This window comes from Amblyomma americanum, chromosome 6 (assembly GCF_052857255.1).
Source record: "Amblyomma americanum isolate KBUSLIRL-KWMA chromosome 6, ASM5285725v1, whole genome shotgun sequence".
NCBI lineage: Eukaryota > Metazoa > Arthropoda > Arachnida > Ixodida > Ixodidae > Amblyomma > Amblyomma americanum.
In genome coordinates, this window is record NC_135502.1 from 129,155,245 (window position 1) to 129,178,066 (window position 22,822).

A 22,822-nucleotide genomic window follows, 5' to 3' on the forward strand; every position below is an offset into this window, starting at 1 on the left:
CGAAAGTTCTTTTTTTTTTCAGGTGGCGCCCCCAGTGGCACGGGCTGGAACTTGGAGAGGGGGTATCTTATTTTTTGCCCGCATTGGTACATACAATGAAACCGAGGATATAAACAGCTAAACTCTCGCTATTTACTCAAGATATCGGTTTTCGGTTTTATGGGGTGTAGTGTCCCAAAGCAACTCTGGCTATGAGGGACGCCGTAGTGGAGGGTTCCGGTAATTTCTACCACCTGGTGCTCTTTAACGTGCACTGACGTCGCACAGTCGCATAGTAGAACTAGTGGTAGCACTAGCCAAATATGCTCACATGTCGCGAGAAAAAGCCACCCATAACGCGAGGTGCTACTAAGCATAGCACAACCGCTCGTTCCGGGTAATATTCTTTCCGCTCTTCATGGTCACTCGAGCCGACAACGCCACCTGAGCGGGGAAAAGACCAACTGAATCTAATCGCCGTGTCACTTCGGCTCTGCTTTAACAGGAAGAAATCGCGACCAGCCCAGTGGCCCCACAGCCCTACGACACAGGATCGCCACAGCCCAGACTGTGGCACTCTGACAAAAATAAAATAAATAAGAGAACAGTCCCAAACGAAACAAGCTCTCCAAAGGAAGGGCGGCGCTTCAGCCCTCGTGAGGACACTGCTTCGAACAAGAGCGACACCTGCATTCACGCAAGCGCACGCTGTTTCACGGCCTTGCCGCGCAACTCGTCAAACGCAAGCTGGCGCTCAAAAAAAGAGCGCAGCCTATCCCCCGCACGCGTAGCGAAGTAAACGGAGCGCAACCGCCGACAAACCGTGCAGCGAGCAACGAGTCGCTAGCGCTGTTCACATCCCGTCAACTGACACGTCGGTCGTGTACACAACGACGCGCTGGACATTCCGAGGCGCAAAGAACTTCGCGGGCAGCTGAAGTCGCACCTGTTCACAGACATTCATTGCATTCGGAACACTTTGGCACGCCCATCGTTTTTCCCGCATCTTGATTCGAACTCGTGACGTGAAGAGGGAAAAGGACCCCGTTATCACCGTTTGGTAGCGAATGGCTGCGCAGCCTAGCCTCCGGGATCCGCGGTTGTAACAAAAAAAAACAAAGAACAAAGCAGTCTACTAGCGAAAGCGATCCGTGGGAGCGATACCTGTATCTTTTTTTCTCCATTTCAATCTCATAAAACATCCGCTAAATTTAAGTCAGAGCAGCCTCTTTAGAACGCGGTAATCGAATGATCCAGGGCAACTTCAATTTGCCTTCAGTCTAACTTTGACGTCTTACCGCGAACGCCACTAGAACAAAGCAAAAACACGCACGCTCACAGTTACCGACTCACCGCAAAGGCCAACCTGCACCGAGCACCGCCAGCTTCGGCATCAAAGTGCCGCAGATAACGATACGCTCGTCTGAAGAGCACGTGAAAGGTCAAGAAATATATACAAAACCTCTAAGTCACAATACGGGCGCACTCGACGAGAGGATGATGCCACTCGCAACGCGAGATTTCCGCCCCGGTGAAACAGTTTTGCACTGGAAGCCACCAATTGCGGGCGGCATTCCTCCCTTCGCGTCGGAAACAGCTCAGAGTGTGCACTCAGGACGGAAAGCGACAGAGCACACCGCCCTGCGATGTCAGCCGATCAAACTAAATACGACGGTTGCATTGGCAAACGTTGGACAACGTAGCCGGAAAATTAGGAGTGCGATATCTTTACACGCCATAGCAAGCAATGTTCTTCGCTGCTACACTACGACCAAAACCGCGCCGCGAAAGTCACGCACGGAGAGAGAGAAAAAGAAAAGGAACTGATGACGCCTCATGCAGCCCTTGGTGAGCGACTAGAACGTTAGCAAGAAGTGACGAAAAGTTTGCGCAACAAGTCTACAACTGACAGGAGAAGATGCTAATAATGGGAAAAATAAGAAAACCGACTTTGCTGCGGACGGAGACTGTCAAGCGCCCTGGTGCGTTCTTTTCGCAGTTACGGCTGAAAATAGCGCGCCGTCGCCATTTCGCTCGAATGCTTCGAAATCCTCTGCCGATCCAATATGTCGCCGCCACCTCGCGCACAGACTGACAAATAAGTGTGCGCGCGACGACGAAAAAAAAAAGGAGGCCTTCTCCTGGCTAAAATTGGTTTTGAGGAAAGGGAATGTGACTATCTCACTGCAGGGCACGGTGTAAGAATACCATACCGTGCTGCAGGGTGGACACCTCAGGTGAGGGAAGGAATGAGTGAAAGGAGGAAAGAAAGGTGCCACGGGAGAGGGGGGCTCCGGAATGGTAATGTCGACCGCCTGGGGTTCCCAACCTTCATTGACATCGCACAGCGAGCACACGGGCGTCTTTTGCGTTTCGCATCCCGCCGGTTCAGATGTGAAGGACCTTTCCGGCTGCAGGCGTTCGAACAGAAGGGGGAAGAGACCACGCGTGTCGGCCGGCAGGGACACGGGGCCGGCCCTGAGTGATGCACTGTCACGCGAAACCAGACTGCTGGACACAGTGGAGGGAGAGGGAAAGGATGAAGGGAGAGAGAAAGAGCGCCTCCGTCACTGTGGCTACTTGTCCTACCGAAACGACGGCCCCAGGCGGGGTTGTGAAACGAGCGGAGATCTGTGGCCCTAGCTTCGACCCCGATGCAAGAGGCTCAGCGTGTCCGAGCCTTTTGGCAGCGGCCGTCATCGCGGCCGCACCACCACGAAAGGACGCGGGCGGCGCGACGATCGGTTAGGCCGCGGCTGTCTGGCAAACCTTTCTTCCAATGCCCGCGTTTTAAACGAGCATCACTCGGCTTCCGTGCCTCCGAAACGCGTGCCGGTCGTGTGCCTCCGAGCAACGATGAGTGGGGACTCGCTTCCACTACTCGGCCTCGAAACCGGGGTTAAAACAGCTCACAGGCACGACTGCCACCACGACAAACGGAAAGTGTGTTCGCAATATCTGCGCACCCCGAAGGAGAACGATTAGATTAACATATCTCTGCGAAGTTCGTGCAGCAACAACGCGCCTTTTGGTACCGAGTTCTTGGGTGCCTGCTTTTATCCGGGTTTCGCGCGACTCCAAAGATATGCAGTATTGGTTGTATGCTGGGTTTTTAGACTGCTCGCCTTCTCTGCATCTTTGAATGATTCCGCCGTGGGCTTATCGAGAGTGGACGCTGCCTCTCTGGAGCGTTCACAGAGATGGGCTTCTAGTGCACAGATGGAGGCTTGTGGGTGAAAATTGGGTTTTGGGGAAAGGAAATGGCGCAGTACCTGTCTAACATCTCGGCGGAGTGAAAGAAGGAAGAAAGATGTGCCGTAGTGGAGGGCTCCGGAATAATTTCGACCATCTGGGGATTTTTAACGTGCACATGGATGAATGGATGGAAAACTTTATTAAGCAAGCGAGTTTGGACCGTGCAAGGTCTCAGGGCCACCGCACAGCCCTCACATTACGCGCATGTGTCCAGGCCACGTAGGGCCATGGCACTGGCACCCCAGTTCACACAGCGAAGTTGCGTGTCCGGGGTCCTGCGACGCAAGGAGGGCCTCCCATTCCTCCCATGTACCGATGGCGGGCTGTCCCTGCGGGGGAGGATCGGCAGGGCAGCGTGCGGAGGCAGGCGTGCGGAGCTCCGCAGAGAGTGCACTTTGGGGAAACATGGCGGAAGTAGGAGAGACGCTGAGGGGTAGGAAGAGTTCGGGTCTGGAGTCGCCTCCAGAGGATTTGTTGGGAGTGGGATAGGCGGGGGTGGGGAGGGGGATAGAGTCGACGGGCAAGGCGTGCTTGTTGAGTTAGTTCTGAAAACGTGTGTGCCCGCTCCCTCGAGAAATCCCGGCTGGGGTCGCCATTTGCCCGGCAAATAAGTCCTCGGGCTATGTTATCGGCGGCCTCATTTCCGGGATTGCCAGAGTGAGCCGGCACCCACACGAGCTCAATACGCCTATCGGGATTTAGGGTGCACATTCTCAATATCTGCCACGCGGGGGGGTGGACGCGTCCGCGGCCGAAGTTAAGAACGGCTGTTTTGGAATCGCTAAGTATATAAGCCGCATTGGTTTGGACAATGGCTATTGCTATAGCTGCTTCCTCTGCTTCTTCCGGGGTACAAGGGGGGTCTATGAAATGGGTAAATGGGGGGGCTGCTGGATGGTAAGCCACAGCTACTGAACGGTCTGGACCACACGCGGCGTCCACCCTGCGCACATCCTCTGAAGTGCCATATTCTTTATGGAGAGCTTTGGCTCGCGCGACGCGGCGGGATTGATGGTGTTCAGGGTGGACATTCTTAGGAAGGGGTTTCAGGATAAGCGCGGTGTGTATGGCGCGAGGGAGAGAGATGAAGTCTGACGTGTGTGCCGGTATGCGAAGTCCCAGAGAATCCAGTATATATCGTCCGGTTTCCGTGCCAGCCAGACGAAGGTACTGTGTGTAGCGATGTGCATCTATAAGTTCTTGTATAGTGTTGTGCATTCCTAATTTGAAGAGCCTGTCCGTGCTAGTGCTCTTTGGTAGGTTTAGCGCTGCTTTGGTAGCCATGCGGATTAGAGCATTGATCTTGTCTTTATCCGCACAGGAGAGGTTCAGGTAAGGAGTGGCGTAAAGAATGCGGCTAAGCACAAAGGCATGCAGCACCTTGAGATTGTCTGCTTCGTCTAGACCGGCTCGTGAATGTGAAACCCTTCTAAGAAGATGGATGACGGAGTAAGTGGACTGTTTTAGTGCTTTCAGGGTAAGGTTGTTTTCCCCCGTGTCCTGTAAATGCAGGCCAAGAATGCGGAGGGTAGGTGTTTGCGGTATGGGAGTGTCATGCAGGTAGATCGTGATGGGGGAGGTAGGGACGCGCCGCGGGCGGATTATGAGGAGTGCTGACTTTGTGGGGGAGCATTCAAGTCCAATGTTTGCCGCGTGAGTAGCTATAGTTGTGGCGGCTTCCTGAAGGGTCGATTCTATGTCGCCATCCGAGCCGTATGTGGTCCAAACCGTTATATCATCCGCGTAATGTGTGTGTCCTAAGTGCGGAATGCAGCCCCTGAATGTAGCCCCTGCACGTTGTATAGCTTCCCCGCCACCCTTATGCGTATACGATTAAAGCCGACGGTACATGTCGCGTATGCTGCACGGACAGGGATGTCAGCAGCAGCTGAGAACTTCTTGCCCGCCAAACAAGCCACGCCACCGTCGCTGACGTAGAGGAGGTGAGGGGGGACGCAGCGTAAGAAACGGCATAACGAAGTCATATCACCGGAGCATTATTGGGAATTGACGCCAGCTGGTATTTGGTTTGGCGCCAGCACGTCTCGAGGATTGCCACCAAGACAGCATCTCTCGCCAGGTGTCTGCGGGGTGCATTTACCGCGCTCGCCCGGTCGTTGCTGCGTGGGAGAAGCGGGGAGCAGGGTTCTGCGAAAATCCCTTTAAGGAGTCGCTGTCGCCGCCAGCGAAGTGGTTCCGGCTGTCTTCCGATTTTCCCCGACGTCTACCGACCCGACTACTACTGGTTTTCCGGGCACAGCACCAGCGTGGGAACGGATCACCACAGCGGCTCGTCCACAGGCTTCGCCGGCCATCGCTGATGGCAGAGCCACTGGGGATTATCTCCCGACGGGGCGCTCCGGCTTTGCGCCTCGGCTTCTTCGAAGTGGGCCGACCGGCGGAGAGCGGGCCGACCAGCTGACGTCTCCTGCCAGCCCGGCGGGGTCCTGGCCGCATACCCCTCTCCCTCGGGCTCAACCTATGCCAGGGGCTTGTCCATGTGTGCGGAGGTGTCTGTGTGTGATAGCTTGTTTTGTCCACACCCACCACGGCGAGGGCGTCCCCTACCTGGGGAATCTAAGGAAGACGCAGTGTATAAAACTGGACTGCAGATGCAGTTGAAGCAGCTCACTTCTGAACTCAAAATCTTGTAAATATGTAAAATAAACCAAGTCTTCTTCCTCTACTAACGAATCCTTCACTCAGCGGCACTCCTGTCCTGGACGGAGCGGGCGTCATCTTGACCGAGGTTGTGTCGAGAAGCGACTCCGATCCTCACATTCAACAGCATGTAACCTGGCAAGGTCACACCTGAACTGCAGCAAAACGTAAGTCAACGGAAGGGTTTGGTAGGGCAGCGTTCAACCGGTGTACAGTCAGGTATCTCGATCATCTAACGACGGAGCAGGAAGTTGAGGCTGGCTGTAGGCGAAATAAAAACTAGTCAGAATGAAGCTGCAATGTGTCGGCCACGGTGATTGCAGTAATAGACTGATTTAGCTTGCGAGTAACGCGGCCGCTTCTGCTGAGAGGCACTGTGCCTGCTCAGATCACCCTGAGAACGCCAGGTGCCGGCCAGCTGAGACGCACGCACGCTGCTGGTGCGGTGAAGTGGATGACGCTATGATGAATCTCGAGTAGATACATGTAGCGCACCGCGAGCCGCCACTGCTCATGCGCATATCGCCGTGTGGGCGCCAAGTTCCCGTCAACAGCGTGCGTGCCTGGCGGGCCGCGGTATACTGAAAGTGTCTAATAATAGAGACTTAACATAGCGAGTAGCGCCACTGCTACCGCTTACTAGCACTGTGCAGGTTACCCGGAGGGCGCCGCCAGATGCCGGCCAGCTCCGCGCACGCCTGCCGGGACCAATCAGCGCGTTCGCGCCGGCGGTACGCGCTGCGCTAAAGGTCTTACATTATGCCCATGAGGTTGCACCAAGCGCCTTGGGCCGAATACCGCACAGGTAAGACAAGGGAACGCACTAAGTAATCAAACAATGAGTAGCCTCCTATCCGAATTATATCCACAAGAAGTTGTCAACCTCAACGCATAAATAACAAATGTCGTTCTTGCCACAGCTACCAGCACACGACTGTCACGCAGGTCCTAACGAACGAAGAGTGGGCTCATGCAGCGAGGAAGTCAAATATTGCCCGAAGCGAGCAGGGGAATACCCTCCCTTGCTGTAGTGGCAGAGCGATCGCCCGCTGCTGCTGCACACAACAGTCGGCCGGAGACGGGGAAAGCGGCCATTATTCCTTCCTCACGTACGAGGCGGAAAATTACGGCCGAAACCCGGGGAGGCTGGGAGGCGCACAAGAGCCGACTGAAAGCGAAGACGACGGGCCCACCGACCATTTGCCACGCAGCGAGCCATTCGGCCCAGCAGCAGAAGACGCCGCGGTTCGAGAGATCGCGGGGCACACCACTGCAGCACCCGGTCCGAGAGAGATGCGCGCGCCCGGTGTCCACGCACACCGTCGACCTCGGAAACATCGCGGCCGCTGCGACCCGCGATAAAGAACTGCGAAAATAAAAGATGTGGAGGGCCGAAGCCGAGCGCTCTTTTTGAAAAGCACACGTCGCCGCGATCCGATCAGGCGCACCGTGTCGCCCGAAGAAAGGGGGGAAAAGAGGGGCGGGAGCGCAGAAAACACCGGCGTGACGGGAGATTTGAGACGGAGCGCCCATGCGAGAGAAGAAGCAGTTCGCATCCGAGACACCGCTCTCGGTCCCAACGCTGGCGAGCCAGCAGGCAGGCTTGCTTCGACACCGTTTCGGAGGCAATGGCGAAATAAGGACAAATTAGGCGCGCACGGAGCCGCTCTCTCTCCTGCGCACACACGTGCACGCAACACCAGAGGCCGGCGAACAGCAGCAGCGTCCAGAATGCAATCCACTGCGGACGAAATGGAACACGGAGAAACGAGTCGGGGACGAAGGCGGCACACAAAGGGCGCTGGACTCCGGCCGATGAGGACGAAAGAAGGGAGACGCGGCCGGGGTGATGACCCCCATGCAAAACCGCTCCCTCCTCGGCCGGGCGTCCGCAAGAAGCGAGTCCGGCCGAGCAGACACTCCGCCCATCTCTGCTAGCATTATCACTAAATTCATTATTCTTATGTTTCCCGTCATTGTGCACAGAATGGAGCATGCAGGAACTCCCACAGCGGCACCTGAGGTCTTGAGAGAACCTTGTCAAGCAAAGGCACACTCTAAACACAACTTAGCCTATGTGGGATTAAGCTGTAGGGAGTAGTCCTCTAGCGCAGTGCCTTTTAGGGGCAGGGTATGGTGCCCAAACCCTGGGGTAGATTTCCATCACTAAAAGTACGGAATCTCACGGTTTGGCAACGGAAGCAGAGTCCCTCTACAAAACATGCCAAGTTCCTCTCCTCTATTTGCTAACCTCAAGGCACCCGGTGAAGTGTCTCCTTTCACTGCTAACTGCATCAAGTTACTGTGCTTTGCTTGGGAATATGCATCGGTTGCCAGCAGAAACATTCCGTATATTTACAGCGATCGAAATCTGCCCCGGGACTTGGTCAGCATACCCCGCCCTAAAAGGGAGTGCACTAGACGACAGCTTACCCGCATTTTCGCTAATTCGCGTAGTACCTGATGGCGCGTTCACACTTGGACATTCGGCGGCGAGAGGAAGCTGAATCCGCGGCCGCCGAATTGCTGTCTCGTTCTCACTTACCGGCCACCGCATCGCCGCTCATCGCCTGTGTCGTCTGCTCACGGCGTACACTGATGTGGCAAGAGGGTAATCGATGCTGTCTACATACCAAAACCGTATGCACGCTTGCGTACGCTAAATGCAGCTATTTTGTCGGATGTTACGCCATTTATAACATTCTCAAATTTTAAACGCCTAATGGCGCCATCTGGTGGTTAGGAGAGGAACCATTGTTGTCAACAAACCGACGCCCTTCTTAAGCCTAAAAGGCGAAGAATCGTCACCCGAAATAAAAATTAAAGCAAATTTATCGCTCAAACGTTTTCTTATGGGCGAGATAAGACAAATCGAAAGAGCGCTAGGTCTTTTATGACCAGTAAACGCGCTAAAAAAGGCAGTAACAGCGACGAATTCAGACCGAAGCGAGGCGTGCTGCATCGAAGGGCGCCGCCATGTTGGTCGCCGCGGGTACTCGCCTTCCTATTGGCTGACGAGATTCGGCGGATTTTTTTTCCGGCGGCAGAATTCGATCCTGGACCGATCGGCCTTTCCGCTGGGTTTTCCGGCGGAATCTCTGACGCGGCAGCGGATTCCGCTCGCTCTCGCCGCCGAATGTCCACCAAGTGTGAACGCGCCATGAGGCGGGCACCCAGCACCCTCTGCCGCCGGCGAACTTCACGGCCTAATGTCCTTGAGAATACCGTCCGCTCCCGGCCCGCGAAGCAACGAACGCCCCGGCAGCTCTCGCCGTGGACCTAGCTTCCCCTCCCCTCTGTAACCCTTGCGGACGATACGCTGATGTGAGCACCACCTCCTTGGCCACATGCACCGTGATCACATGCTGATCACCGCTCCGCAAACAATGCACGCGAAACATGGAGAAACTGAACGATGCCCGGCAACCGGAGTTCGTTCTCCCCCGCACCCACTCCCCTTTCAGCCAAGTCGTTTCCTCACGGGAACGGCGTTGACGGTGCGGTCCCGCCGAGGGGGCCCACAGTCGGGGGACGGGATGCGTGTTGCAGAGCAAGGGACTGCAAGGCTGTGTTGCCGCATTGGCCAGTTGGTTGTTCTCAGCTGTCGGCTAAAAGTTTCCCATATTTTCCCGCAAATATATTTTTTCAGAATATAGTAATTTTAGACTGAATACAGCCAAGGTAATAAATAAAAGAATGAGTGAAATAAAATAAATACAAAGCCCATTAATAATGAAAATCAGAGCTGGAATGTTCTTGATCACATCGACAATCACCATTTCGTTTTTATTAGTTTTTGCGTTGGGACGGGGACCAGCTCGGCTACTTTTCTTTTCTAGCCTCTCCTGTATAGACCGTAGAAATTTTCAGGAATTCCTTTACAATATGCGTACATATGGGATTGTGTGACTAAAGAGGTGGGAGTGGTTGGAAGCAATTAATGGAAAGGTCACTGCCACTATAGCTGGAAGAAATCCAAGGACGCAGCACTCGAAGCCTGAATGAGCCAGGGCTCTGTATCCAAGGCTAGGCAGCAAATTAAAGGGAAACAGCAAGCCAAATTTCTTCTCGCGACACATGGCAGGCCGCCATGATAACAGCATTTTCCCTTCATCCCTGCACATTTTCCCGAGAAAGCAAATTTAGAACACCGGTCTTTAGCGACACTAAAATTTCCCACGTTTTGTCATGGGTTATTAAACAAACTTCCCTTTTTCCCTCAGTGGCTTGATTTTCCCACCATATGGGAAATTTCCCACGATTCGGCAACACTGCTGCAAGGCCGGAACTCACTGTGGACACCGCTACAGTTTAGTCTGCAGATACGGAGTGAATGCCCGGCCCAGTGGGCAAAACAATTGGCTGCTGACCGTGTGGTGCAGTCAGGTGGGACCCTGTGAACAAAGGCGACCAGGAAACGACACAGGACATGTTCTGTAGAGAGGAGACCGAAATGGGCGCCTGCGGCCCCTTGAGCCAGCCTGTTTAAAACGGCGGCTTACGGATAGTTCGAGGGATGGGACATGATCACGAGAACCTCACGCCTCCCCGCCGCGAGAGGGGCTGTGAGAGTGTCGGCGGGCCAGTCGCTCCTCCGGGGCCGGGCTCCGGAGCGGGTTCGTCGTTCGACTCGGTCCCCTGCGTACGCCCTCGTTCTCTCGCAAAAAACTCTTCCTCGCGTCCGAAGCGCGGTGGCTCCACGGGATCCGAAGTCCGAGAGAGCAAGCGAGCATACCCTCCCTCTCCGTCCCTCGCGAGAGACTTCCTTATCGCGACGCTTCCGAGGGCGCCGCCATGGGACCGGCGACATACACGCCGGCGACACGGTCGCGTGCGCGCCGCCGCCGAAAGGGTCCGGTGGCGGCCAACCGGCGGTGTGGCCCCGGCGATAGGGGCGAACTGAGCCGGCGGAACGGGGAGTGAGAAGGGGCGACCGCTGCTGGCTGCCACCGCCCGTTGGTTGCACCGGGGTACGTTTCGGCTGTCCCTATCCAAGCGGACACGGGACGAATCGGAACGCACGCGAAGCAAAGTACACACGCACACATCTGTGCGCGTTCTCGAAGAGTTCTGCAGCTGCAAGGCTCAACCTGTGCCCAGCAGTTCAGCGACCCGATTTGCGTGCCTCCGGGAATCCTCCTGCGTGCCTCACGCGCTTCCCCGCAGCTGCGAACATAACGCGGCGGCCACACATGCTACCAACGACCAATGGAAAAAAAAAATTAAGCGTACGTCATTTCAAACTGGTGTCCGCGTAAAACACGTCAGTATAAACGCAGTTTCAGTACTCCCAATAAAACACCCGAGATGCTGCCTTTCTGGAACACTCGGTATACGCCACAGGCAGGACGACTACGGCGATTGCTCGCGTGAACTGAGCCAGCCGGGCTGAAGCAGTTCATTCCTTCTTCGTTCGAGCCCTCTGAACTTACTAAATCCATCGTGGTAGCCCCAAGGTTGCCGTTTGTTGTGTGCTCTACGCGGGCGATAGCTTGTCATATGAACAACGTCCCTGTCACTGTATCCTGTTTTTAAGGCGCTGTTCCTTCACTGATGCCAGTTTGTTGTCCACCAGTGCAGGCCGGAGCAAGAAGCGACAATGCCCTTCCCTTATACACGCCGGTGGCGCTTTCGCAGTGCTCCACAGACGATAATAAAGTGGCGGCCGCTGCATACTTCCTATAGGGACCAGCGACTACCGATTACGTCGACGACGATGGAATCCCGATCAGCACCCACGTGACTGTGATCATGCGACAACGAGGACATACCGTACATTTCTCGCAAAATTTTGTATTTCGGCGAAAAACTGCTCCCGGCCCGGGAGTCGAACCGAAGCCGCAACCATCAGTATCAGTTTCTCCGAGTATGGAGTGAAGAGGCTTCTCTGGACGTTCCGATGCGATCAGCGCGCAGGGAGCGCCCAGGCAGTGCACTACCGATATTAGCGAGCTGACTGTCTTTCACGGTTAACATCAGTCGTGTAATCTGTGCGTCTTTCCCTTGAAAACGACCAAGGCCCAGCACGATCACATACATTTTTTTTTCTTTCAAATCGTTGCATTCTTTCGCTTCTGGTGGCATTCACAACTGGCAGCCGCTCGAACCACAAGCGTTCTGTATCGACATATAGCTCTGTTATCGACATGGCAGCCCACACAGCAGCCTTTATCGCCACGATTCTATCGAGTGTTGTTGCACAACAGCTAGCACGGTGAGAGACCAATTCTGTGCCACAAGGGTACAATAACATTGGGCCAGGCAGTTGATGAGAAAATGTCAACACATTTACACGTCTGCCGCGATAAATTTTATTGCATATGCCCTTTCACAGCGAACGCTGGCAAAGCACGTGACACTGTATCCGAGAGCACGAGTTTACAGCGTGCACAGTGTGCTTTCGCCCGTTCCACCGAACTTCTCCAGTACGAAAAAGACAACGCTTGCCTGCGGTGTGACTGAACGACCGAATTTCCCGCGTTTTACACGATGCGACGTATACATGTAGAGCAAGTTACAGTACGAACATGTCCAACACAGCACTTTGAATCTTTGTTGCCGCTCACATAGCAAGCGCTTGCATTGTTTCTGCACGGTATTCGCTGCCATTTATATGCCTCTCGTATAGCATAAATCGGTGAGTAAAGGAAGACGGTGTCGAAAACTTCTCTCGTTGGCGCCGACCCCGAGTGCAGTGGCAATACTGCCAACAACTGGCACAATTTGTCAAGTTAGAAGGCCATCATGTTCCCCGTTGTACCCACGGAAAATGTGAAGCTTTTCACGGGCCGGCGACCAAACGAAAGTGTTCGCTGTGACTGAACTGACCACCGGCCGGCCATTCGCGTCAAGAAAAGAATGAAACAGCAATGGCTCAAGCTTGGACGCTAAGCCGCGAAACCCCGAGGTCAATTGGAAGAAACGAAACACAGAGCGGAGCTTATGAAATGGAAAAAGAAACGCTTCAAGGCTTTTCATGCGCGCTAACTGCAGGCATAAGCTTCACTTGAGCTCACTCACTGCTCCGGATAAGCAAGACGACGTTTCTGACGAACAAAGATATTTGCACTCCGAGGGAAATCTGTTATAGCGACGCACTGAGGACAACTCCAATCAGTTATTAGCAAAAACTGATTATCTGGCTCTTCCAGGCTATGCTAACGTTCGTCCAGCAGCTAAAGACGCATTTCTCCCAAGGATATTGGATTAAATAATTTCCCCGCCAGGTGGCTCAACTAGTGACACCCTGGTTAGCCAACGGTTGGAGGTAAATGGCGGCGTTGCGTATAACATGTGGCATCAGCACCCGAAAATCGGCGTCGACGCATGCATTTTAGTTGCGAAATCGGCCGGCGATGGCGACACCTGTTCCGCAAGGTGTTCTTGGGCCAGTTGGTACTTCGTTTTTTCGATCGCCAAACAGTTCTTAGGTGCCCCGGTGTGCTGTTTGACGATCGAAAAAGCGACACCTGTATTTCGTTTCTTGGTCTCTCCTAGCTTATATAAGCTCCTTTTTTTCAGTTAGAGTGGTTCCTCTGCGACTAAACGCGGTACCCTGTCGATAGAGGCTAATTTCTATTTAACCTCAGTGACCAGGAAAACCGAGAACTTACGTCGAGTTTTCGTTTTCAGTCAAATCACTTCGCTGTGCTTTGCTTGGCAGCAAAAAGACGCTGCCAGTTGTGAAAATTTCTAGTTGGCACATTTTCTTCCCGCAACTCCGATCAGATCTCGACATACTGGCGATGAGTCCAAGTGTCGTGCATTTGCTTCGTTTAATTTTCCGTGCGTGTTTTTTCTTTTTTTTACCTTCGTTGCGATAAAAAAAAAAGCTCCCTAGCTTTGTAGTGATACGATATCAAATAATCAGGCGCATAAATTGCCATTCCCTTTACTGAAAAAGAAAAAAAAAACGCCTCACATCAGCGCAGTGCAATAGCGGAAATGGTGGCGAAACGTGCCCTTCAATTCTCGCTCTTGTTTAGAGCCCACAAGAGCTCCGTTTTCAGTTAAAGTACTCCCCGTCATTGAATCAACAGAACTCACGACCAAACAGTTGTGCAGCCGGCACCACACTCTTAGCGTGAACAGCAGCTGTGGCCAAGTGGTTCAGCATCCGCCTCGCATGCGGGAAGTGCGGGGTTCGATCCCCAGTGCCGCCGGGTACCCGCGGGTGATACAATGGGTACAATCTGTGCCCTGGTCTGGTGCTCGGCTTAAATCGGGTGAGATGCTTGCGAAATGGGTCTTTGACCCCACCTTGAGTAGAAGAAAAAACCTTGCGCCATGGCGCTCTTTGGCCATAGATGCCTTTGCGCTATAAAAAATCCATAATCTTCACCTTTCTTTCACTCCCTCCTTTATCCCTTCCCTTAAGGCGCGGTTCAGGTGTCGAACGATATATGTGCCATTTCCTTTCACCGCAAACCAATTATTATTATTATCATCATCACCACACCCTTAGCACAGCGTTTCTTGACCACGAATGGATGCACATGATTTAGCTGCAGTACGCACCGCTTTTATTTTTTCTTTAATATGGCGTCGCTCAACGTTGTTCGCTTTTATGTGTTTGCGCATTTAAATGTGTACCGAACAATCAAAGGTCGCAGACATTATTCCGGAGACCTCCAATACGGCACCTCTTCCTGCTTCCCTTATTATTTCGCTCCCTCCTTTATCCCTACCCTTACGGCGCGGTTCAGGTGCTCGCCGAGATATACGAGAGTTACATTTCCTTTCCTCAAAAACCAAGTTTCATTTTCCATTATTTCGTGCTTGGCAATGCTAAACCTCCAGCCATTTTTTTTTTTTGTTCACAGGCGCCGCTGGCTGTGAGGGCTGGTCCCAGCGCCTCTGCGGTGCGGCGTAGATGGGCGCTGCACAGGCTAGCCTACAGCGATGTGCAGCAAAACAGATAGTGAGATAAGCGCAGCTGCCCGGTCGTGATTGTGTCGCTCATGGGTGACTTCCCTTGAGCGCAAGCAAACCGAGTACCTGCTTGAAACTCGCTTGCTTCGCAGAGGGACTCTCGAGCGCTTTATGGAAGCTTTCTCCCCTCTGCACGTAAGGCAAAAATGTCGCCACTTGAACAGTGCAATATACACACGCTGCTCCAAGACGGTCTCCGAGACATCACGTGCAAGTCTTGAGCACGTTGCCAGCTCGCTCCGTCCCTGGCCACGATGATGGTTTCGTTTATGGGGTTTCGCGCCCCAAAGCGACTCAAGCTACAAGAGGCGCCATAGTGGAGGGCTCCAAATAATTTCCACCTCCTGGTGTTCTTCAATGTGCACTGATATCGCACAGTGCACTGGCCTCTAGCATTTGGGCTGCATAAAAATGCGACCGACGCGGCCTAGACAGAACCCAAGTCTTTCGGGTCAGCATCCAAACACCACAACCACTGAGCTAGCGCGGCGGCTCGGTGAGTTCACTGCAGGAAGCCTCTTCCAGAATTGACAACGCGCCAAAGAAAAAAAAAAGATAGGGGGTGTTAGAGGGCGGCCCGAAGACGCTTGTTTGACTGCGCGGCTTGGCAAGCCAGCTTCCTTCCCTCCCTGCGGACAGTGGAACGCTACGAAGTAGACTCGCCACGCGCGGGCCCCCCACCAGCGGCGGCGGAGCATCGCCCCCCTTGTTCGAAATGGGCGAACGGAGCCATTAGCGCGCAAAAAAGTAACTAGAAATGGCCCCAAAGAAGGGGCGGCGGACACGACACGCTGCCGCCCGGCACACGCTGACCGCGGAGGAGCGAGAGATACAGAAAGAAGAAAGGGCGCCAGAAGTACTGGAGGATCGTGATCCGCTACGGAAGGTGCGGCTATTACGTCAGAAAGAAAAAAGACGCGCAACAAGGAATTCGAACCTCCTTCACCCGCCTGACGTCCTCCCACGGCCATCCACGCACCCGCACAGCCCCCGTCCCGGCTGGATTCGGCCTCGTGGAGCAAGGAAGGTCAAAGCGCGAATCCGGGGTGAAGAACCACCGACCGCGGCAAGAGGCAAAAACGAAACCTCGACCCACAAGTCCAAGGGAAGGGAAGCGGGGCTTCGTGACTCCCAGAACAAGGAAAAGCGAGGAACAGGCTCGGGTCGGGTGAAGAACGCCTTTTGTCCGCACCAGACGCTCGACGGGTCCCGGGCTGGCTACCGTTGCCCTACCAAACGCCGAAATACAACACAGCAAGCGGACACGTTTGCAGCCCGGTATGCGGAGAATGCAGGCACAGCTTCCCCTCCTGTGCGGCAGGGCCTTGAACGGATGGGGGACCGTCATGGGCGCGGCCTCGAGTTCCTGACATGCTGCGCCCTGAGCGGCCAAGACTGCTTTGCTTGTTCACACGGCGCGCTCAGTGGCATGACAGCTTCATCGCTTCCCTTGTGAAGAAACGGCAAGTTCCAGAAAAATCCAATGACGTACACATCCTCCAACCACCCCATTTCTTTCTGCAAGTACTTCCACTTAGCTGCGTTGCACGTGGCGCGACCTGTCTTTAGGGCAGGCGTTAGCTGCAGTAATGCTGCCGGGTCCACCCGCGTTGCTTGGCGTCCGGCGAAGCATGCGTGTATGGTTGTCAGCCAGAATCTTAGAGGCGGGCAGCACCAGCACCTCCTACCACACAGGCAAGGGGGGAGCCATGCTGAGTTCTCCGAAATCCGTCTATTGAGCTGAAGATGCAGTGACCGCGAACACAAGGGTGGGGGCACTGGAAGAAGAAGCCTCACGATCAAGCAGAGACTGCCATTCCCAAAATAAAAGATGTCATGGGTGGGGGTTTACATGGCTTCGACAGAGTCGCAGCGAGAGTGGTTTTCTTGGCGTCTATGTCATGCAAACGGCTCACTACGCTAGGCAACAGAGGGGACTTATCAAAGCGGCTGCTGCGTCAGCTAGCTCCCATGCGCTTCTGCCGCAGCCATGTATCCGCGGCTACGTTTTAGGACGCCTATCCGTTGCGTTCAAAGCCTCGGCAGAGCAGCGTTCGCACGCATCACTGCAACTGGGTGTACTGCAGTTAGACCTTGCGCGTTTATGCGACTACATTCAGTCACAGAACGACGGAAATTGTTTCGCCGGCCGGCGCGAATCGCAGCATGCGAAACGCCCTCTGTTGTATACGAAGACGTACAATCGATGACTACGCCTCGGCACCATTTCCTGAAGACACGTCCGTGGAGAGACACAGCACCAAGCGTCCCAAGGGCCATATCAATTGACTCGATAGCGTAGGTCTCCTGCGCCGCAGAAGATAAGAGGACTAGCGCTGCCTCTTTATCCATATCGCTCACTCACTGGAGGTCGCGCACAAAAAGAAAATAGGCTGAAGGCGCAATGACGTCACACAAGAAAGAAACATTTATCACGCAGGGGCTGATTATACCACGCCCTATCTGAAGGGCCGGAACTGTTACCAGTGCTTCTCAGAAGCAGCTGCTAAATTAAGCTGGTCGCATGCTGACGGGTGTATGTCAGCGTGGTGACAAAGACAACACCGAACCAGCGCAGTGTTCGATGAGCAGCAAAAATGACGTCACTCTTTGTCGTCCCAGTGATATATGTAGGTACGATAACTGCAGAGTTGAGAACAGGGCCCAAGTACGCAAAAACTAAGCGTACGTTCGTGTCACGGCTGAACTATGGCCGCTATCCTACTGGGTTCTCTGACGCCACTACATGTTCGCATGATGACCGTATGGACGTGCTTAGTTTACCGCGCAATAAACACGCAAGCATCCGCCCTTACACCGCCCTCTCATGTGAAACACCGTGCCGCAGGGCCACGAAACAAAGGCCGCCGTCTCCAAGCGCATCTGACCCAGATGAAACAATAAAAGGGGCGATTTGATCAATGGCCGCGCAACTGTAATCCCGTCACGGCGCAGCAGCAGTAGGCCGTGTTTGCCGTCTCGTCAGCGGAAGACCAGCTTGATGATTCGCCTGCGTGTATGCGTAATGCCGCCGCCGGTTGTGCAAGCGCCGTCCACCGACATGAATGCGGCGTCCAGCACACACGGACCGGGCCAGTCGCCAAACACGGCCGGACAAAGCGGCCTCCGAGAGAATGCGCAGTCGCCGACAGAGCAGCAGGAAAGGAAAACCGAGACGAGCAAATCGAGGACAGTAGTCGGCGGCATATCGTTTGCCACTGGTTACTCGGCGCAAATCACGGTCGAAGCTGCTCCGGCCAACGATGGCTTGACGCGATTGAAAGAACACGGTACATTTGGGACCGAGCGAGAGACTCCGAACACGCTAAAATAATCGATTGCAGGCAACACCAGCGAAGACGCCCGCACGCGACCGCCTCGGTTGTGCCGAGTTTAAACGAGCAAAGTCCGCGTGATGCCAGAAGCGCGGTCAGCGGCTGACTGATGACTAGACAAAAACAGCCCAACTCGGCGCTACCGATAAGCCGCTTCAACACTCCGGGCAAACGAGGAGCGTTCGCGGCGCACTGACTCAACGAAATACATAATGCCAAGAGTCTGGACTGGACGAGCCCGGACTTCAACTTGTATATTGAGCTTGGTGCCAAGCGCACCTCACGGAGAGTCATCACGACGTAACGACGCCGCGCTCGAGATTAGCACGAGGCATCTCGTAGCTGGGGGGCGAAGCGCTAGCCAGAGGCGTTTTTTTCATGAGCCGCGCTAATGGAATAGTTTTTGTTACGCTGCTTCTTTGTGTCGCCTGCGCTGGGCGAAAGCATCGCCCCTGCCGCTTCAAAATCGAGGTCTCGGTCAGTAGAGCGATAAGGAAGTCGGCTGCACCAAAAGCTGTATTGATGCGCATGTGCGGCTGGAGGCGATACTTTCCTAGGATATTATTTCAGCTTGTATAATTACCGCCCCACAGCCAGCCTCGGGCAATGGACACATAGCAGCGAGAGGAAAAAGTAACGAGACCACGCCTGCCGCAGCGACCTCGTCGCGCGACAACTCAGTGCGGGAAGATTACAAAACAAGACGCACGCAAAGTAAGCGCAGAAACTTCAAACCAGAAAGCGAAGCGCGCCGCTGCCGCACGCGGCAAAAAATGAACCCACAAAAGGAACGCAAAAATTACGCGGTGGGTGCCCCCCAGCCCCCTTGCCTCCTCGCAACGCGCGCGCAAGAGGCAGGTTGCGCCAGCAGCTGTCAGGAACATGTTCTAAAATGCAAGGTGCACGACGCGCGCACAAGTTGCCAAAACAAACCTGCGCGCAGATGCGAAGTTCACGAAGCACGTGTTACTCTAAAAGACACTGTGGCAGGTGCTACGCGCAGCGGGAGGCACCGAGAACGCCCATGAAACAAAGGATTGTCCCCGGGAGCGGAGGCAAGGCGCGCGATGCCCCGGGCAACCATCCCAAAAGAGAGCGATGCGCGAAGCAGCCGACGCAACGGCCCAAACACGCTAGGCCTAACAGCCGTGTTTTTCTCCGGCCGCTCTCTTGTGCGCACGCTCCTCCACGAAGAACGAGTCAGGGAGGCGCTTCCGAAAAAAGAGCCGAAAATATCGCGCACGAAATGAAGGCAGGCAAGTGCAGCACACTCACCCGGCAGCGACGATATCACGAGGCAGAATATTAGCCACTTCGACGGCATCCTCCAGAAGCTGCACAATAATTTAAGGGTCATGTTCGCTGCAAGCTCGTCCTCCGGCGAACGATGTCCGAGTCGTCTCGCGGTGGAAGAAGCACTGCCGCACTTCACTGCAGGCACGTCGCGCCGAAGAGTCCGGCGCTGGGAACGGACGCGCACGCACTCCCACACACACACGATCGTCGCTGGACACGGAGACCAGACTGCTGCCGCTGCGTGCCGCTCGATCGTCGTCTTCACAGTGCGGAGATATCCAGCGCGTCCTCCAACACCCCGCGCGCCCTTCCGCGCTGACTCACCGGTACAGGGCAGGCGTCGCAGCGCAATCAGTCGATGAATCCCTCGCGGTCTCCGCTTTGACGGAACTGATTCATTTAGAGCGGATTTGAATCCTTCAAACGGGAGCCACAAGCGATGCTAGCTACCTGCTCATTGGTGGCCCTTTTGCTTTGACATCCCGGGGCAACAACGTTTCTGCCAGGGTGGCCAGAGCGCGCCACCGTTTTCGTGGCGGCCTCTGGTGGGAGCGCCGAGCAACGTGATGCAAGCGGCGGCGGCGGCGGCCGACGGGCGAACCAGCGGCAAACAAGCAGCAGAACCGAAACTGGTTTAGCGAACGGCCGGCCCGTCGCGCGTGCATTTTGTTTGTTCGCGCGAGGAAACGGGCAGCCGGCGGCGTCACGAGTAGGAACGGCACGTCTCTCCAAGACAGGAGTCCGCGCGCTGCTTCCGTCCTCTTCGTTCTTTATTTTCTCCAGGACGCCCTGCCGCACAGCACGGCGCTCTAGATAACAACAGAAACGCGTCTAGTAATTACAAGGTTGAAGGAGTTCATCTCAAAACTGAATCCTCTGCGATTGAGGGGCAGATAGCGCGCCGAGGGAACAGCTCGCAGGTACGCGTGCGTGATGTAGCGTGTCATTTGGCCTAATTTTATACGTTCTGGTTTCTTTTTCGGGATCCTTCCCGCATCCACTGGTCCCAGGAGCCTCCAGGCACCGACTGATGCGAAATCTCGGTGCTCTATTTTGAGCCGTGTTCTCCGCTTTCGAGGATAACTACAGAACGGACAAACAGCCGTGAAAACATTGTATTGTATGACATCGCAGAGAGATGGCGTACATAATTCTAACGAGCGTGCCAACAAGTTTATTGGGCGCACAGGAGAATGATCCGTCGAAAGAGTAGCAGCCGTCCCTTTATATCGGCGTTCAGCCACAACACTCAACCAGGGAACGTCCAGGATTAACAATCCAATCGATCGTAAAAATGACCAATCGTCGTAAACCGTGACTAATGCGAACTAATTCTCATTGTTATAGATTCCACGTCAGAATAACTATGCAGACGTTGAACATGAAGACCAGCCCAGCTCCTAAAGAGAACATAGGGTAAGAATTCATCGATTTAACTGCTCCATAGGATAATGGTGCACTTAAATTATATTATTGTTGAGTACATGTGCGTGACGGCCGCCTGTAATCACCACTAAGTAGGCAGCGCATTCAGCCTAAGTAGAGCGGGCGCTTATCTACACCAACAATTAGCGGCAGCATCATAAACGGCCCAGTGGCTTGTGGACACGGCAATGAGACAGAAACATCAGGATAGGACGGGACAGCAAAAAGCTGCGATGGTATGTGGTACCCGCTAGAATGCAGATGTGGAACAGTTAGTGAATGGTCGTCTCACCCTTTTCGCGCGATCGCTTCGATAGGCAGAGTAGCGCACTTCGTACAATTGAACTCTTGAATCGCAGAGATCCTGCATTTCTAATTGCCATGCAATTAATTTCGGCGCCGAGAGCTGTCACCCCTAATGGAATGCAAGCGCGCTCCCAAGATTCCGCCTGGAACTGGAGACTTCGTTGAATGGCTCTGGCAACATTGAAAATTGGTTTTTGAGGAATAGAAATGGCGCAGTAACTATCTCACGTATCTCGGTGGACACCCGAACCGCGCCGTAAGGGAAGGTATAAAGGAGGGAGTGAGAGTTAGACAGGAAGAAAGAGGTGCCGTAGTGGAGGGTTCCGGAAGAATTTCGACCACATCGAAACACGGCCGCCGGGTTCGAACCCGGGAACTCCGGATCAGTAGCCGAGCGCTCTAACCACTGAGCCACCGCGGCGGGCGTCTGGCAATCTTATATACACGATTTCAATACAACAACGGGAACCTACACTCGTCTTGTACCAATCGCTTGATTTCCGCCCTTTTTTCCCGCGGGCAGGGTCATTTACTAATATTCGTACATTTTGCAACGGGCGGCCCTTCTTTCTTTTCTATTCTTTATTGTTTTCATTTCATTTTCATGGAATGAAGAGGCAGAGGTTGTCAGTCCTCAACCCCCTTGCACTATACACGTCTCGAAGACCGATATTTGCTGCCTTGTTGCATTAAAGTTAACTTCTATTTACCTTGCAATGGTTTATGATCTTTTTTTTTCTCGAAACAGCTTTTTCGAAAACCGCTATGCAGATTTGCAAAAAGCTGTAGAGGAGAGCGCAGATAATTTGCTTTTTTTTCTTCATTTAGGGACAGAACGATCATCTGGCTATTTGATGAGTAATGAGGCTGATAATTTAACGGGGCCAGAAGTTTAACCAATGCCCTGCCCTGGTTTGGGGACCGATTTCGGGCTGGCTTCAAGCGAAGGTTTCGCGATAGGCTTCAGCTCCGATTTTGAAGCAGACTGTGAAGTAGCCTTGTGAAATATCCTTATCTTCATCTGGCGCCCTACATCTGTCCTCCAACACGCATATCATTCCGCATTGGTCATGTCCTTGAAGTTCTGCACACTACAACATCTGCTACATCATTATTTACTGCCCGATCAGCTTTGTGCTGGGACGGCCTTCCACACGGCACCGTCGCAACAGTTGCCCATACACATTTTTGGATTGCATAGCTCCCAAATTTAACAGCGAGCGTATGTGTATTTGACGTACTTTGCTTGCGTACATAATTTGTTATACAATATGTTAATTGTCCGCCCTTATGCAATTCCCCTAATCCTGGGGGCATTTAAGTTAAAAAAAGTAATGTGAAGATATGAACCTCAGGGTTCGCACGCACTCACGAGCCCGGCACGCAATCGTGTAACTTGGAGGCGGCGCGCGCTCGTAGCTTCCACTGCACAGCATAGATGTACAGTTCCCTTACATCACGATGCTTTTCTCTCTACACTTGCGTGCAGGAATCCGCCTTCATTCTGGCTGCCAGCTGACGCGGCAGTAACAGGCATGTCGTTTCGAAAAGGCGCTCACCAGCGCGAAATGTCGCTCTCGGATGGGATCTGTACGCAAGTGCAGCGTATACAGTTTCAGTTTTTCGGAGTTTCT

At 53.9% G+C, this 22,822-nt stretch overlaps 1 protein-coding gene across 7 annotated transcripts in view; it reads right to left on the reverse strand.

Annotated features, from left to right (window-relative positions):
- Positions 1-19,952, reverse strand: part of Fas2 (neural cell adhesion molecule fasciclin 2) — a 143,706-nt gene extending 123,754 nt beyond the window's left edge. For all 7 annotated transcript variants that reach the window (XM_077628010.1, XM_077628009.1, XM_077628006.1 and 4 more), the window contains exon 1: positions 19,437-19,952. In XM_077628010.1, the coding sequence (XP_077484136.1) occupies positions 19,437-19,518 (82 nt within the window). In that variant the 5' untranslated portion in view covers positions 19,519-19,952. The remainder of the gene's footprint in view (positions 1-19,436) is intronic.
- Between the last annotated feature and the right edge of the window lie 2,870 nt (positions 19,953-22,822).